The following is a 17,533-nucleotide window of genomic DNA, read 5'->3' as shown; positions in this document are numbered from 1 at the left end:
GTTACCGGCACCACTCCCCAGTCCCAGCAGCAGCATCCCATCCCCTGCCCCACTTCCCCCCCCCCCGCACCCCCACGACCCTCTCCCAACCCCGGCACCCCCCAGTGACACCCATCCACGCCACCCTTGGGCACCCCCGCACCCGCTGGGCGCCCCCTGTCCCCGTGCATTCCCACCGAGTGTCCCGTGTCCCCCCCCCGCCCCACGCCGCTGTGGCACCCCACGTCACCCCACGGGTGCTAGGATTTATTGTCCAGGGGCAGCGGGAGGGTGACAAGCACCATGGGCACCCATGGGTGCTGAGGACATCGGGGCAGGGCCAGGGCTGTGGGGTGGGGGTGCAGAGGGTGCAGGGGACCCCGGGGTCCCCCCTAGCTCTGGGTGCCCCCCATCTCCCGGGCCTGTCCCGGCTCCTGCGTGTCCTCCTCCATGGGTGGCCGGGTCCTCTTGAAAAAGCCAATCTGGAAGAGGGACATGGTGACACCCCCACCCTCGGGGACCCCCTCCCAGCATCGCCCCCACCCCATGCCCACAGCTCCCTCCCCAGGGGTCCCCATTTCTCCGGTCCCTTCTGTTGCCGTTGGGATCCCACCGCAATGGCGGGGTGTCACCGGGCCACCGCCCTCCCCAGGTGTCCCCAGGGGTGCCCGGCAGCGCTGTGTCGTGTGTCCCCCCCCACACACACATGCTCACCTTCCACATGAGGAGGATGAGGAGGGTGAGGAGCAGGAGCCCCGCAAGGACGCCCAGCACCACCCACCACACCGGCACGTCCCGCTTGCCATCGGGGCTGGCGCGCATCACCTCGGTGGCAGCCTGCAGAGGGACAGGGGGGTGCCACCACCGGGGCCACCGCTGGCACTGGCCGTCACTCCCCCCTCGACCGTGACAGCCGTACCTCGGCCTTGCCGGTGGGCAGGGCGTGGGGCCGGACACGGTAGGGCATGGCTGAGGTGTTGAAGAAGCCCCGTGACTGGACGAGGAATTGCTTCAAGAGGTGTTCCCGCTGGGGACAGACATGGGGACACACAGGGACGCATGGGGACACAGCAAGAGAGGTGCCAAATAGCCAAAGGGGCACCTGCGTCCCCACGCCTGGTGTCCCCATGGGTGCTTTCCACAGGTCCCTGGGATGTATGGGGACGTGGCACGGCTCCACGGGGACACCAGGGGGACACGGTGCCACCCCAGCACGTCCTTGTCCCCCGCGGGTGCCACTACCTGCTGCAAGGTGTCCATCCAGAGCAGGGCGCGGACGCTCACCAGCACCCGCTGGTCCTTGGCCAGGCTGGGCGCCCAGCACGTCACCTCCACACAGGTGGCGTTGCCGCAGTCCTGCGGGCACAGCGGGTGTCACCCCTGCCCCTACGCTGTCCCCAAGGCCCCTGCGGGGCTGCAGTCCCACAGGGAGCGCCCGCTCACCACAGGGATGGGCTTCTCCAGCGCCGTGGCCACCGGCTCGCCCGCCTCCCTGCGCTCCCGCCGGTGGGTGCCGTTGCGGGGTCCCACGCCTGTGGGTTGGGGCATTTCCAGCTAGAAGGAGAAGGGGACACCCTCAGCCCCCCCAGCACCCACCGGATGGGTGCTGTCCCCCCATCGTGTCCCACCTGCTTGGGATTGAGGTTGGGCGGCTGGGCGCAGCTGATGCCACCCTCGGTGCCCAGCTCCAGCAGGTAGAACAGGATGCGGCCATCGATCTCAGTGGGGACGTCGAGGCGCAGGGTGACATTGGTGACGGTGGCCGGGCCCTTATTGTGGAGCTGGGGGAGGACAGTGAGGTGGCAGTGGGTGACAAGTGGCCTCAGGTGGCACCCTTGGGTGCTGCGCCCTACCTGGTAGACGTGCTCCACGCGGATGCCGTGGTCCTCCAGCCGGCGGCTGCCCTCCACCCCGTGCCAGCTCGTGGGCAGCACCATGGTGGTGGGCAGGGATTTCCTGGTGGCAATAGTGGGGTCAGTGTCACCCCCCCGCACCCCGGTGTCCCCCTGCCATGTCCCACAGACCCTCACCCTCGCAGCTCCATCGCCGCCTGCGCCTCCACGGGCACCACCACCGTCACCACCGTGCTGGTGGGGCTGTTCTTGCTGCGGGGACACGGGGGGGTGAGAGTGGGCAGGGTGACACTGCCCCCCCCAAGGTTTGGGGACACACTGAGCATGGGCACAAGCAGCCTGGCCACAGTGTCACCTCCTGAGCTGGAGCTGGAAGGTGATGGCATCGCCCACGTCCTCCAGCCCGGTCACGCTCAGCTCCATGTCCACAGTGATCTGCAGGGCAGGGAGGGTGACAGTGAGTGACGGTGGGTGGCAGTGGGTGGCAGTGGGTGGCAGCGGGTGACCCACAGCCCACACCTGGGCGCCTGCCTTCATGGGGTTGCCCAACTCGCAGAGCACCACGCGGCTCCCGTTCTCCTTCCTGGGGATGCAGCTCAGCTTCTCCTGCCCCTGCGGTGGCACAGGGAGGAGCAACACGGTGGAGACATGGCACAGCCCCTGCTGCAGGTGCCACCCCTGCACCAAGGGCAGGGCTTGTCCCCCCCACCCCCCACCCCAGCACCTACCTGGATGTTACTGAGGGCTTTCTGGTAGTAGGTGTCCTCTGGGAGCTGCACCCGCAGCTCGGCCTCGAAGGCACCTTCACCCACATTGGTGGCACGGGCGTGCAGGCACACCACGTTCTCAGCCCCGATCAGCAGGCGGGTACCTGGCCTGGGGACCCGGCAGGGCTCAGCACCGGGGTGGGGAGGGGACAGGGACAGGGACTGGACCCCCCCCAGGGTGGCCCCTGCGTGTGCTCACGTGTGGGCAGCGAGGCTGAGGTCGGGGACGCAGACGTTGTCCTCCCCACAGTCCTCCAGCACGATGTGGGTCTGGGCCGGGGCAGGGGGAGGTGGGGGTGGCAGCGGGGGGAGGTGGGGAGGGAGTGGGGACAGAGGGGGACAGCCCAGGGAGGGAGAGGGGAGAGTGCAGGGACGGGGGAGACATCCCACGGAGGGAGAGGGGACAATGGGGTGGGCATGGCGTATGTCCTAGGAAGGGAGTGGGGACAGTGGGGGAACAAGGAGGGGGGGGCATCCCAGGGAGGGAGTGGGGACAGGGTGGGGACAGGGGGGACAACCTGAGGTTGGAGCAGGGACAGTGGGAGGGACAGGGGGCACATCCTGGGCAGGGACTGGGGACCACAAGGGGGACAGGGAGGACATCTCAGGGAGGCACTGGGGACAGCAGGGGTGACAGTGGGGACATCCCAGGGTGGTGCTGAGGACAGGGCCATGTCCCAGGGGCAGACACAGGGAAAGGGTGGGGGCCGTGGGGCTGGAGCATAGCACAGCCCCAGCCTGACACCGGGGCTGTGCACACCCCGGGGGCTGGTGGTGGCTGTCCCCAGCAGTGTCCCCACCGGGCCCTACCTGCGCTTGCACCAGGGTGTCCCCGTACAGCACCAGCCCCAGCCCCTGGGCACCCGGTGACGAGGCCAGTGCCAGGCTGAGGCTGGTGACGATGGGGCTCAGCTTGTCCTTGAAGTCAGCCTTGTCCTGGGGACACCACCGTGCGATGGCACCCCAGGCACGGGGCAGGTGGTCCCCAACCCTCTTGGCCCAGGGCGCCGCTGTCCCCCTCCCCACGTGTGCCAGCCCAGTGGCACCGTCCCCATACCCGCAGGTAGGCAGTGAGGTTGTGGCAGAGCGGGGACGTCCCCATGGCCAGCACCAGTGTCCGGTGCCAGGATGCTTGGTGGCCCTGCAGCAGGAGCACCCTCCTGGACAGCTTCTGCTTCAGCCTGTCCAGCTGCAGCTCGGCATCAAGGCCTGGCGGAGGTAACAGCGGGTGACGGTGACACCGTGGAGTTGCCCGGTGCCACCCCCGGGGAGGGGGATGCCAGCCCTGTGCCGGGCACTTACGGATGCTCTGGGGGATGTTCTGGCCCGTCACACTGACACACAGCACCACGGGGAAGCTGCAAAGTGACAGCACCCATGGGTGCTCAGAGACCTGTCCCCATGGAGGTGTCCCTCATGGTGGTGTCCCCACTGGCGGTGTCCCTCCCCACCATGCTGCTCACCAGCTGACGTGTGTGTCGGAGTCGGGCAGGACACACGCCATCTTCTCAGGGTTCAGCCCACTGGGGACGCTCAGCTGTGCCTGGGCCACCACCACGGGCTGTCCCCTGCGGCACCGGTGACAGCGGAGCTCAGGTGTCAAGGGACAGAGCCAGCAGCACCTGGCCCCGCACTGGGGACTCACCGGTACACGGCCACCTTGGCGGCCCCAAAAGCCCCGACCAGCAGATCTGTGGGCACAAGCAGGGTGTCGGTGGCAGGGTGGGTGGCACTATGGCGGCATGTAGGGGACACACGGTGACGCCGTACCCATGTAGCCGTTGCCGTCCAAGTCCGTGGCACCGCGCAGGGCGAAGCCGAAGGCAGCGGGGCCAGGGAAGGGGCTGTTGAGGCGCTGGGTGGGCACTGGCTCGAGCCCTTCCCTCTGCCCGCGGAAGATGAGGACCTGCCCACTGCCGCTGTCACCCCCAAACGGGGCGCCCACCGCCACATCTGTGGACGCAGGGGGCGTAAGCGGCCACCGGGTGCCACCGGGTGCAGGGAGTGGTGGGGTGTTGTGGGGTGGGGGCCAGGGGGCTGCAGGATGGCAGACAAGGGTGGGGTGGCACCGAGGTGGCACTGGAAGGGGGGGTGCAGGGTGGCACTGGGAGCACTGGGACAGAGCGGGTGCTCCTGCCTCAGTGCCCCCAGCATCAAGGCGGGCACCGGGGGTGGCACATGTGTGTCCCCCCACCACCACCACACCTGTCCCCTGCCACCACCCTGCGCTTACCGCCGTAGCCGTCCTTGTCCAGGTCCCCCAGGCTGGTGATGGCGGAGGCGAAGCGGCCATAGGGGTGGATGCCCGTCAGGGTCTGGGGGGGCTTGGCGAAGGACCACTTCCCCCGCTGCAGGTACAGGTAGAGGCGGCCAACCTCGGAGAGCTTGCCCTCGGGACGCCGCTCCATGTAGAGCGGGGCGCCCACCAGAATGTCGTCCTGCCTGCACCCAGCACCAGGTCAGGATGCAGCCCCGTACGTTCCCCCCCCCCCTCCCCACCTCACCCCCAATGGTTGGGTGGCACCCGGAGGTGTTGCGCCCACAGGGGCCTCACCCGTCCCCGTTGATGTCGGCCACAGCCACCGTGTGCCCGAAGTATGAAGCCACCTGGGAAAGGGGTGGGAGGGGATGGTACCTGGGTTGTGGGGTGCAGGTGGCCCCCTGACCAGTAGGGCAGAGCGGGGAGCATGGGGTGCTATGGGGCGGGTGGTTCAGGGGTGTTACCGGGGCCAGATGGAGGCTTTGGGGTGAGGGGAGCAAGTAGGGCAGGTGATGGGGTGATGGTGCGATGGAGCCGGGTGCAGCTATAGGGTGGTGGTGCCATGCAGCAGGGTGCAGCGGGTGCTATAGGGTGGTGGTGCAGTGGGGGTACCTGCTCGCTGGCGATGCCCTGCATCCGGCGCAGGCTCATCCCCTCACTGAAAATCTCCACCTGCTCAGAGCAGCATCAGGCCCCATCGCTGTCCCAATCCCTGATGTCCCCCGGGGTGCCCAGTGCCCCACCGCAGGACATCCCTGTCCCCATGCAGCTGGGCACCAGCACCGCTCACCTCGCCTGTCGTGTTGCTTTTGTTGGGGACCCCCACCACGTACTCTGCAGGGTGAAGAACCCTGAGTGCCCCCACCATGGAGAGACCCCTGGCACAGGCAGGGACATGGGGACGGACAGGGCTCTGGAGATGGACCCGTGTCCCAAAGCAGCAGAGGGCACCCCGAGCACAGGGTGCACAGAACCCCAGTGCTGGTGGCCCTGCCTTACCTTTGGTTTTGGGATTGTCGTCGAACTCGCCCACGGCCACCGAGTACCCTGCGGGGAAATTGGCACCAGTGATCCCACCGTCTCCAGGATGAGTCGGGTGTGGGGCAGGGCTGTCCCCACCCACTGCTTACCCCGGTACCCGTCCTCGTAGTCCACGGATGTCTGCTCTACCGTGGGGCGCCTGGGGCCCTCTATCCAAACCAGGGACTTGCCATGGAAGCGGGCGAGGATGGAATCCAATTTGCCCAAATAGAGGAGCCCTGGGGACACCAGTGATGGGGTGCCACGCTGCTCCCCACCCCCCAAGCACAGCAGGTGGCACCTATAGGGGTGTCCCCATCCCGCCGTGCCCACCCAGGGGTGCTGGGGCAGGTGTACCCCCGGACAGGCAGCACTCACCCTTGAAGTAGTACCCGCCGGGGGCACCCAGCGCCAGCATGCCATCCTGCGGGAAGAGCCAGCTTCAGCACCCCCCTGGGACACCCCCAGCCCAGCATCCCTACACCCCCCCGCACAGGGGCTCCATCCTGGTCACGGCCTCCTGTATCCCAGGAGCATCCCCCAAGAGCATTCTGAGAGGCATCCCCACGAGCACCCCCAGGACCATCCCCAGGAGCATCCTTGGGGGCATCCATGGGGACATCCCTGGGGACATTCCCAGGACCATCCAAGGACCATCCCCATCACCATCCCCAGGAGCATCCTTGGGGGCATCCCTGGGCACATCCCCACGAGCATCCCTGGTACCATCCCCGTGGCGCCCCGGGCTCCCCGTCTCACCGAGGTGACAGCCGCGCTGAAGCCCAACTCGCAGTAGCGCTGGTCAAGGACTGCGGGCACAGGGCAGCGTCAGGCCGGCCGGGGGGGCCCCCGCCGCCCCCCGCCCGCACTCACTGTATTTGTTCTCCTTGTAGACGGAGGCCATTTGGGTGCTGCGGCAGGGCGAGTACCAGACGAAGCGGCGCAGCCCTGCGGCTCCCATGAAGCAGGCACCCACTGGGGTGCGGAAAGCCTCGAGGTCCTCCTGGATGGCATTCCAGTGCTGCAGCGGGGCGCAGGCCTGGGGACGGGGACGGGGACAGGTGGGCGCCCACCCCGCCAGCACCCACGGGTGCCCACCCACACATGCACCCACCACCAGTGTGCCATGCCAGCTGGTCACGGAGGCCCCCAGCCACTGGTTGGACTTGTAGACATGGAGCTTCATGGAGCTACTGGTCTCCGTCTCATCCCCTGGAAGAACGGGCATGCCAGGATGGGCCCCGCGGTGGTGGCAGCACCCAGCATCGTCCCGCAGCATGCACGCACCCGCAGTGTCAAAGGGGACGGGGTCGCACGGGGGGTCTTCAGGCGGCCAGGAGCAGAGGAAGACGGCACCAGGCTCGACCACTCCAGGCTGCGAGGTGTTGGCGCGGGGAGCCCCCACCGCCACGCTTGTCCTGGGGCACACAGAGGAGCGGGTGTCAGGGCTCGGGGGCGAGCGGGGTCCATGCCCAGCTCCATAGCCCCTCCCTACCTGTCCTTGGTCACGTAGAAATCCAGGGAGAAGCCGAAGTAGCTGCCAGGGGGCCCCTCGTACACCGTGGGCTGGGGGTGGAGCAGCTCTGGGCCAGAGGCCCAGCACAGCCCCCAGAGCAGCAGCAGGGCCCCCAGCAGGGCAGGAGCGCAGCAGGCAGCACCCATCGCCTCCTTGGCTCGCCTCAAAATGTGCCCGGTGCGGCCCAGAGCTTCCCTATCTGGAATTCCCCATCCCTGTTCTTATCTGGGGGGACGCAGCAGGAAGGGCCACCCCGCAGCTGGGCAGTTGGGACGGGGCTGGCCCTGCTTTGGGACAGCGGCATCCGCCCGTCCCCGCTATCTTGGGGCTCAGGCGGCTGCGGTGGAAGCGCAGCGTCCACATCCTTCGGCCCCGAGCCCCCTCGGCCCCACACTTAACGCCTCCACAGCCGGATGGAGCAGAGATGGCACGGGGGACACGGATGCCAGCAAAGCATCTCCCCTTGCCCAGCACCCAAAATATCCCCGTGCTGCCCCAGGAGGGAAGCGCAGCCCAGACTTTTCCAGTGAAAGGGCTCCCGGGGATGGTGCCAGAGGGAGCCATGACAGGGGCTCTGTGCAGCTCCAGCCAGCAGCTGTGGGATTTTCACTGCTTTAACCCACCTGGTCTCCCCTGGCCCCCAACGGGGGCTGCTCCACACCAGGGGATGCTGCCTAGGCCAGCTGCAGTCAGCACCCAGAGCCAGGAGAAAGCCCCGCAGGATTGCTCCAAGGCAACTGCAGTTCTCTCCCCCAAAGTGCTTAATTTCCCCTTTCTTGCAACATTTGGGTGCTGTCATTCATCCAGGCCCCCAGCTCCAGGGGCAAGCAAGGAGGGAGGGACAAGGCAAAGGCAGCTCGCAGCCCTGGTGCAACCACCAGCAACACCGGGGGCTTGGGGCAGGGTAAAGGGGAGAACCCCTCTCTTCTCTTCAGCCGAATCAGGACCCAGCAAGTTTCTGACACTCGGGCTTGCAAAGCCCAGGCAAAGCTGCTAAAGCAGCAAGCCCCAGGGCTGGTCTTTGTGCTCTGCCACCAGCACACCGAGTGGTGGGCACGGCGCAGCACAGAGCCCCCAGCACAAAGACAGGGGGCCCGAGGCAAGCTGCCACTCCAGCCCTAAAAGCACAACCCCGATCCCATCCCTGCCCCGTTGGGAGCAGGTGGGTGGCTCACAGCAGAAGGGGAGCGTGGAGCACTTGGGGGGTTGGGGGCTCCAATCCAAAATGACATCCTTGGAGCAGCGCTAGGCAGGCAGACCCCAAGCACAGCAGGAGCACACGCTTGCAGCCAGGCTCAACATACCCTGCCCACGGTGTCCCAGCGGCAGGAGCTTTGCTCCAGGGGAAGATGAAGCAAGCACCTAACGCTGGCATTTCACAAGAACAACAGCCCTGTGCTACACTGTGAGCAGCAGCTTCAAGACATTTCACACGTTTTTCCACAAATCATTGGTTTATTAGAAAGGTTTTTTTCCCCTCATTTTACAGCATATATATATATTTATATATATCTTATGTGACAAAGTTAAATACAGTCTGTTTATGCTCGTTAAGTAATGATAGGTTAATTATTTTTAGCACTATTCCGGAAGTCAAAAAAAAAAAAAAAAAACCCTGACTGCAGTGTGAAGGGTGCCAGAACACGCATATTGAATCTAGAAGCTAATGAAGCTCAGCACTGAAACATTAATACTGTATTCTGTTAATTATTTACAGAGAAATTGAGTCCCTTTTCTGACCGTTGTGATTCAGTCCGACCTGTCCAAACGCAAAGGCTCTTGTTCAAATAACGAGGAAGCTCAGAGTTTTCGATCCTTTCAGTCTGCTCCTGGGTCTCAGTTCTGTGTTTCTGGAGAGGAGGGAGGGAAGGAGCAGCAGCTGCTGCCGCCTGCTCCAAAACCGGGCCACCAAAACCAACCATGGGGGCACGGCCTGGAAGTGGAACCGGTTCACAGGCGTGCCCCAAACCTGCACTAACAGCAGGAGAACCCGAACCCAAAATACCCAACCCAGGTCCCGGGGCCAGCAGCTCTTTGAGTTGGCCTCAGAGCCCCCGTGGTTGGCATTACCCAGCGCCAGGGAAGGATGCAGGAAGGAACAGAAATCCCTCATACCCCACCAGAGAGGTGTGGGCACAACAGATTAGTTACAAACCAAAGCACCTGGCCCTGTGCGTACAGTGGCGAACAGTGGTGGTTGAAAGGTTCTTCTGTCAGCAGAAGATGGTATGGATTGCACACCTGGTACAAACCTGGGGGGTAAGAAAGGGGGGGGGGGGGGGGAAGGAATTCTGCACTCTGTGGGAGACAACCCAAATTCCTGACACTCCTGAGACAGCCTCCAGTGTCAATTCCTATAAGTAGCTGCTTAGTAAAGACCAGGAGCATGCAGCAAGCCCCCGCTGCTTCCCCGAGTACACCGTTCCCAAAGCCAGCACCTTCCACGCGGTGCTGTTCATTAGCTGTTAGAGTCACCGGTGTCATCCACGCACCTCATGTATTCCGAGTCGCACGTTTTTCTTCTGCAAAACGCTAAATGAAGGTGGATTTTTTTTTCTTTTTTTTTTTTTTTTTACATCTTATGGTACATAAAAACTTCAAAAATACATGAGCTTGATAAAATATACATGCTTAGTTCATTTTGCATCTAGCTGAAACTATAAAGTTGAACCTTTACAAGTGTCTTATTTCACCTACGGCAAACATATTTACACAAAAGCCACCAGAACAAGTACCACTAAAAGAACTGGCTGTAAAAAATATTATTGCGGTATACTACAAATGTAACCTTTTTATATGAGCTACAAAAAGCAGCATCTTTGTTTACAGAGTTCAGTGCAATTCTTTACATTAAAAAAAATCCTATAAATTAATAAGGAAACCATCAGTATTACAGAGGAAAGAGTACACTTTACATACTCCCATCACTCTCCCCAGTCCTCTGTATTGCTTCAATTCCTAAAGGGATTTTTCTTCTCTCTCAGCTGAGAGCCTCTTTTGCAACACCTCTAAAGATGGAAGTCAGAGCAGATTATTTTTTCCTTTCTTTCTCAGGAGAAGAGTGGTCAAAGCCTAGATTGAAATCACAAACTACCAATCTGAGAACCTCTCTCCAGTTCACAATGTACAGAAGGTGTCAAGGTGCAGTCCTCACACAGGAGAATGTTAATGCAGGATGGAGAAGGGTCAGAGCTCGGAGCACACACGCAGCTCCTCCGTTCGCTTCTGCTTCAAAATTAGATCTTATTTCCACCTTTGCTGCTTACACTAAAAAAAATGAAACCTAAGTACACAGCAGTAGGATGCCAGGAAATCTCCTGCAATGCCTGAGAACTGGTACTGGCCCAGACAAAACAAGAGGGGCGCTGCCCTTCCATCAGTCTCCTTGCCAGGATCTACAGCTGTCAGTTACTGAGTGTTTCATCGCTGATTACAAGCAGGATTCAATCATGCTGACTATTTTAATTAGATGACCTCATTAAAAGGATTTTAGAGACCTATTAGTGTGCACGAAATATCACTTATCATATACACAGCGGCAGGAGGATGACTAAGTGTAAGAATCCAGGGAAAAAAGCCTTTCCGAGTGCCTCGCCTGTCCGCGCTCGAGAAGACTCCTCCGGCACAGCGCTGCTATGAACACGGTGGCGGCAGGGCCGCGACAGCCCCTGGCAGTGGCTGCATACAATGCTTGCGGACTGACCTGCCGCCCGCCGCTACCCAGCCCTCCGGCCACGCCTGGCTTCTTTGGCTGCTAAAGAGTGAAAGGAAATTCTCAGGCCTCACCTGCCAGCTAGATCAGCTTCAACCCCTTCCCAAAATGCAAAATATTCTCCTTCCTCCAAGGTTACTTCGCTCGTCCTTCATGTGCCATGACTCGGGGGGTGCTGCAAGTCCTGACCTGAGAAGATGGGGTGCAGCAAGGGGTGAAGATGTAACGCTGTAGCGGCCGCAGCAGCAGCGGGTCTTGGGGCAAGAAGGGTCGGGTAAAGAGCATGAGGAACCGGGTGAAAAGTAAAGGGGCCCGGATGGATGGCTGATGCCGGAATGATGTGGATGGGGTGGCTGGCTAGAAACGTAGCGGGGTGTCCCGGAATAATCGAGTGGGTCAGGTGGGATAACGAGATGGGCGTCAAGTGGGGCTGGGGTATATGATGAACCTGAGCAAGAGGCTGGGGATGGGGGTGGGGGTGGATGCCGATGGCGGCGGCTGCCGCGGCGGCGTGGTGCTGCAGGATGGCGTGCTGCACGGTGGTGATGGAGGTCGCGGATGCCGCCGCCGGCTGCTGGATGTGGATGGGCTGCAGGGCAGGCGCTGCTGGCGCCAGCGCAGTGGAGGCAGGAAAGGCCTTGACCTGCTTTGCGAGGAGCTGCTGCTGGATGTGCTGCTGAGCAGCCTGCTGTAGTTTGCTGTACTTCTCCATCTCTTCGGGTGTAAAAGTGATGGGCTGGCTCTCGAGTGGTGCCAGAGAGGAGTCTTCTCCCCCTTCTCGGTCTCCTTCGATGCTCGGCTCCCCGCTCTGAGGCACATAGCCAGGAAAATGCTCCACATCAGGGACCAAGGGCATCATACCGGCTTCCACAGGGACGGGCTGGCTGCCCCCATCCATGGGTTCCAAGGCGTCACCATCGCTTGGGTCCGAGAGGAAGTTGTGCTGCATGACCAGGTCCCCAGAACTAAAGCACTCGGGCAGCGCTGGTGCTTCGAGGGGAACGGACGGCATCTCCACAGCAGGTTCGTCGCGTTTCTGCTCATCCAGAGGTTTGTCCTGCATAACCATTACCACTTCTTCCAGGAGAGACTGGCCGGCCAACTGAGTCTCCTCCATGCCTTGGGAAGCATCCTCAGAGTCCGATAGCTCTTGCTCTTCGCCCCTCTCTAAGCCAGACTCTTCGTATCTTTTTGCATTTGGTTTTCGGATGGTTGGCAATTTCCCAATTAAAGGGAGAACTGGTTTGTTGCCTAATGAAGGAGGAAGCTTGGGGCCAAAGTAGCCCTGTGGAGGGTCTTTGAGCTTTATGCCCACCTTGTTTGCCCCTGCTAGCATTTCATCAGTAACACAGGGCTTCTTCTCAACCTTCCTGGACTGGATCTTTTCCAGGAGAAGTTTTGCAGTCACGGAGTTTCTCTCTTCTGGACTGCAGTCACCTTCTGAGGCCCTCCCAGTGCCAGAGCTGCTGCTGCTGTTCTGGGAGAGAGAGCCAGACCCTTTGAGATCCTCGCCTTTGCCGTCCTCCTTCTTCAAAGCTCCTTCATTTCTGCTTGTTCGGAAGTAGTGAGGAGACTGCGAGCGATAGATTTTGGACCTGATGAAGTCTCTTCTCCCTGACCGCCTCTCTTCAGGGCTCTCATGGCCTCGAGAGCCCTTTCGCGAGAGCGACCTCTGCGAGTGGCTTCTCGTACTGCGGCTGCGATCCCGGCTGTAGCTGCGACTTCGTTTCCAGCTGCGACCTGTCACGCTTCGGCTTCTCCTCTTGCTTCGACTGCGGCTACAGCTGCTGCTTCGTGTCCTGCCCCGACTCCGTGTTCTTGACCTTCCTCGAGGGTGGGTTCGGCTCCTGCTTCGACTCCTTGACCTGCTCCGACTCGAGCTGTAGTCGTCTTCGGAAGAGGAGTACTTGCGCCGCTTTGATCTGTGATTTGAGCTGTTGTAGTCAGAGTCATCCTCCGAGTCGTGGGACCTCTTTGAGTGGCACCTCGACCGGTCGCTGTAGTCACTGTAGCTGTCATCCGAGTAACTCCTCCGGCGGCTGTACCTGCTCTGATCTGAAGAAGCATCGGAACTGGTAGAGTAGGACCGTCGAGATGAGTGCCTCCGCCCTGACCTGGAGCGGCTCCTGGAGTGGTCGCTGCCGGAGTCGTAGTCATCGCTGTACTGCGAGGGAGATTTCTGCCGGGAGTGCTTCCTGTGGGAGCCCTCGTCGCTGTCGTAATCCCCGCTGCTCTGCCGGCTCCTGTGGCCAGACCTGCCCAGAGAGGGGCCAGCACACCGCCTCCTGGCAGCCGGCAGCTGCTGCAGGTCAGCCTTGTGTTTCTTGCTGCCATGCTCTTGGCAGGAGTTACCACTGTCCTCTTTCTTACAGCTACTTCCCTCTTCAGCAGACAGAGACTTCCTCTGCAACTCCTGAGAGCACCGCTTTTTCTTCTGGAAGTGGCTACAGTCTTCAGACAGTTCAGTTTTCAGTGCCCGTTCTGATTCAGTAGAAAGAGAAGATTTGAGTTTTTTGTGTCTGTGTTTTTTCCGTTTCTTGGGTTTCTCTTCCCCCAGGTCAGTTTTTCGGCTCTTCTCGTCAGGTTCTTCCTTGTGTTTACGTTTGTGTTTGCTGGACTTTTTGTGCTTCTTTTTCTTTTTATGTTTATGGGATTTTCCAGATTTATTCTTACCAGTTACATTTTTACTACTGTCATCTCCCTCTACCTTACTCATGTTTGCCAAGTTAGACTCCTGCTTGCTCTGGGAGCCACAGGCAGACAGAGATTTACTTTCCATTTTCCCAGCAGAACTGTTAGCTATGCTTTCTACCTCCTTGGGTTTGCTCATCTCTCTAGATTCTGGAGTCTGAACATTTTCTTTACAAAGGCCTCCTGGATCCTTGGATTTCTCTGTCCCTTTTCCTTTAGCATCTTTGTTGCGAGACAGCTTGAAATCAAAATACAGGGGATTACAACTGTATGAAACAGAAGGTTCTGCTTTGGTAAATATGAGCAGCTCTGAAGGCCACTGGAGAGTAGTGCTCTCATCTTTACTCAGAACTGGAAAAAAAGGTCCTGTTGGATGTTTTGGTCCTTCAGTGCCATCTTTACTGCTTGGGACAGGCTGAGTGACTTCCTTAGTAGTGTCTGGCTCTGGGAGGTTGCTCTCTGTAAGATGCTTGCCCTCCTGCATACTTGCATTTTCTGGGACTTCTTTTAGCTCCGTTTTGCTCTGCTGAGCAGTAGTTTCAGTAGTACTCTGTTCCTTCTGCTGCACTGTGCTCTCAGCAGCCTTCTCTGCATGCTTGCCGGGTTTGGGTTTTGGAGAATTACCCTTTTTGACTTCATGTGTGTTTTTTTTATTCACATTTTCAGCTTCCATTTGTTCTGTAGACTTCATGAAAAGCAGGAATTGAAAATTAGGCTTTACTTTACAGTGGGCTGGGGGAATATAATGATAGTATTCTGGTTCAACTGCCATTGGTCCATCTTCTCGTCTCATCTTTTTTAGTTTAGATAACGTAGTGGCCAGAGAGCCGCTATCTTTGTCATGCTGGTCATCTTCCTCCGTCTTGCCATCAGAATTATTTGTGCTTTCACCCTCACCAGACTTCTGCAGACTTCCTGCATCTGAGGACCCTCTCTCATCAGCTTTTCCTCCATCTGCAGAACTCGATTCTTCCACGTGGTCCTTGAAAACAGAAGCGATGGTCTCAAGCTTCACCGGAGTCTTCTTGGCAAATGAAAATGACACACCTATCTTTTGCAGTGGAGTTCCCAAAGCGCTCTTAATGCCAAAACTGATTGCTTGTGCTGACTGGAGGGGCATTTGGCCTGGCATAAGGGTGCCACCAACTTGTCCGGTGTTAAGGAAACCTCTGTCCATTGTCATCTCTGAAGCTTGGCCAGACATTGTCTGGACAAAAGAACCGCTGTTGGCTGCAGAATCGTCATCATCTCCACCTTCCTCATCCACAGCCACGGTGGTGGTTCTGAACATGGGTCCGCTTCCAGGAGCACTGTATGGACAAGGTAAGACAGAGAAAACAGCTGATGGCCATTTGTATACCTCTGCAGTCAGTTTCATGCCTCATCTAAAATCTTTTACCCATTTCAAGTACTCTTGTATCCACAGATATGCATTAAAATAGCATTATACACCCGTTTGAAATTTTTAGCATTATCAAATAATGAAAGAAAATTATTGCTGGATAAAGCAATTTGGGAATGCTCTGGAATACCGGTTCAGTGAATCCTCTTCTACAAAACACAGCATGAGGCCAAACTTAAGCATGAAGCTTTTCCCTCAAAATTCAAGCAGTCCCAAGCAGCACTCCTGCTCACATGCTCCAGGGGTGCTCAGGGATCCCCCGTGCTCACCATTCAGGCTGCCTTCTCTGTTCAGCCAGTTCATGAAGACGTCGGAGGGCTTTCTCCTGCTTCCTTTCATCTTTACGCGATCTCGAGGAGACGTTGCGAGCAAATTCCCTTTGCTTGAGATCTTTCAACCTCTGAGGCAAAAGAAAGCGGGGACGGATTAGATAAACGTGGTTGTGGTAAGTGTCCCAAAGAGTCTCTCTGCTGTAGCCCTGGGCAGTATGCTGTGAAGCCCCTCCCCAGTAACATTTATTGAGCTAGGATGGAGTAGCAGCATCTTGGCTCAACAAAACAAATGGAGCATGCTGCCTTCCTCCCAGCAGCTAAATGGAAAGACAACTGTTGAACACTTTTGACTCTGACTTCGAGTCTGTATGCATTTCCAGTCAACGCTACTGGTTTTCTTTAGCATGTACAGTAAAGCTGATTTCAAAGCAACAAGCAAATTCTGGAAGGGAAAAAGAAGACTGTTTACACTGCTGCTCTTGCAGGGTGCAAATGTACATCACAAACAGTGCATGACAGAAGTCTTAATAGCATAGGCGAGAGAACAGAAAGGGATTAGCTAGTGCAAGAGTTACCTGGGTATTATATCTTACAAAAGCAATGTACAAATTACATTGGAGAAGGTGCCAAAAATCCCATGCAAATGATTCCAGTAAGCAAATAAATAATACAACATACACCACAAACAGTTACTTGCTTTCCTGACAGCAGCTCTGAGACAGCCTCTCAAGAAACAAAACACTCTAGAATGCAGTGAGGTCTTTTTGGGTTTAATACTTTTGAGGGCAGAAACGCTAAGTTCCCCAGAAACCTTATCATATCAGGAAGCAAACCTAAACCCAAGGAATTTCAAACATCATCATGTCACTGAGCATTTCTAGATATACAACTCTAACAGCAAATGAACATCATAGTCTTTGGAAAAATTTTGAAGGTCCTTGTCTTAAAGCTCTAGGAAAAGGGGCTGCTGTTTTTTCTTTTGAATACATGTGAAAATTCATAAAAGCCATTTTTTAGAGTGCTATACAGAAGTTAAAGAAAGCTGCAAAGAAAGACCTATACCATCCTAAGGGATTCAAATACCTTTATCTTTTTGCTTTGATGCACAATTTGAAACTCTTTCAAGAGGCCCAATTTCAGAAGCCATCACATATCCAGCTTTTGAAGAAGATCCGTGATTTTCAGGCATTTCATGAAGGGCCTGAAAGACTAATGGCACTCAAAGCAGTAGTCGCTTCAGAAAAATCATCATGTAAGACATGCGAACCACTGGTGAATTCTGAATATATCTTCTGGCTTGCTGACTCTGCCCCTTTAATGGAGCAAAGTCACATACTGGTACACACAAAAGAGTAGATCTGAAAACTAACCCAAAGAGCAAATTGAAGAAATTTAATTGGCCCAATGTAAAGAGAACATTGCTTTGTGAAAAAGGGGAAGATTTTACAAGACAGAGAATTCTCTTACCTAGTCATATTTACTAAATGTGGTTGGGCTTTACCAAAATCAGAGGGGAGGACACACAAAAAATACAGCTATAGACACTAGTAGAAAGAAACTCACTCTTGTGATCTGGACTCCAAAATTAGAAGGGTTTGCTTTCAATACATCAGCTGAAAATGTCACATCATAAAGAAGAAAAGAAAGTAAAAATATAACAAGAGTGGAAGAGAAAAAAATACGAAGCAAGCATTACTACACAGCTCTCAGTGCGTCTGCCAGCTACTCTATGGAGCAGGAGCTGAGCTAGCGAAGCTACAGGGCTGATTTTGGGGAGTCTGGAGCAAGAGGAGGGAATGCACGCACACACACACACACACAGCAAAGATCCCACCTGGAGCAACGCAGCTACTTTCACCAGGACAAGTAAAGGGCTCAAGGATTTTGTGGTGTATGTTAAGCGTTGAATAGGAAATTTCTTTCCAGAGGGAGAAAAAAATAACATACTAAGCAATGCTATCAGCTTTTTCATGCCAATTTAAAAAGCATATCTAAAATGCTCCAGGAAGTTAGAATCACCGACAGCTGACAGAACTATTTAACTGGGGTCTGATGCCAAGT

General features: G+C 57.5%; 2 protein-coding genes across 14 annotated transcripts in view; both read right to left on the bottom strand.

Moving 5' to 3' along the window:
- Positions 1 to 106: 106 nt before the first annotated feature.
- ITGA2B (integrin subunit alpha 2b) lies at positions 107 to 7,729 on the bottom strand. 6 transcript variants are annotated; one of them, XM_040537004.1, is made up of 30 exons: positions 7,375 to 7,729; positions 7,167 to 7,297; positions 6,994 to 7,091; positions 6,753 to 6,918; positions 6,639 to 6,688; positions 6,258 to 6,303; positions 5,990 to 6,118; positions 5,859 to 5,906; positions 5,650 to 5,693; positions 5,472 to 5,531; positions 5,154 to 5,206; positions 4,833 to 5,041; positions 4,370 to 4,552; positions 4,245 to 4,290; positions 4,063 to 4,167; positions 3,902 to 3,957; positions 3,657 to 3,808; positions 3,410 to 3,535; positions 2,799 to 2,869; positions 2,561 to 2,708; positions 2,352 to 2,444; positions 2,188 to 2,267; positions 2,010 to 2,084; positions 1,833 to 1,935; positions 1,608 to 1,760; positions 1,423 to 1,533; positions 1,222 to 1,335; positions 899 to 1,006; positions 694 to 816; positions 114 to 461 (listed from the first exon to the last, which is right to left on the bottom strand). In XM_040537004.1, exons 1-30 carry the CDS (start codon positions 7,539 to 7,541, stop codon positions 372 to 374), a joined length of 3,138 nt encoding a protein of 1,045 aa, XP_040392938.1. In that variant the 5' UTR covers positions 7,542 to 7,729; the 3' UTR covers positions 114 to 371. The 6 variants fall into 6 exon arrangements, with proteins under 6 accessions (XP_040392932.1, XP_040392933.1, XP_040392936.1 ...); XM_040537002.1 differs by having other exon boundaries at positions 110 to 461; positions 1,608 to 1,935; positions 7,375 to 7,606; XM_040537000.1 differs by having other exon boundaries at positions 111 to 461; positions 6,994 to 7,297; positions 7,375 to 7,586.
- Positions 7,730 to 8,847: 1,118 nt separating this feature from the next.
- GPATCH8 (G-patch domain containing 8) overlaps positions 8,848 to 17,533 on the bottom strand; it is a 56,091-nt gene continuing 47,405 nt past the window's right edge. For all 8 annotated transcript variants that reach the window (XM_040537154.1, XM_040537159.1, XM_040537158.1 and 5 more), the window contains 2 exons: positions 15,470 to 15,600; positions 8,848 to 15,108 (listed from right to left, as the gene is read on the bottom strand). In XM_040537154.1, the coding sequence (XP_040393088.1) occupies positions 11,259 to 15,108; positions 15,470 to 15,600 (3,981 nt within the window). In that variant the 3' untranslated portion in view covers positions 8,848 to 11,258. The remainder of the gene's footprint in view (positions 15,109 to 15,469; positions 15,601 to 17,533) is intronic.

The sequence above is a fragment of the Cygnus olor genome, chromosome 25 (assembly GCF_009769625.2).
Source record: "Cygnus olor isolate bCygOlo1 chromosome 25, bCygOlo1.pri.v2, whole genome shotgun sequence".
NCBI lineage: Eukaryota > Metazoa > Chordata > Aves > Anseriformes > Anatidae > Cygnus > Cygnus olor.
Note: the sequence above shows the minus strand (reverse complement) of the source record. Positions and strands in the feature narration are given on the sequence as shown.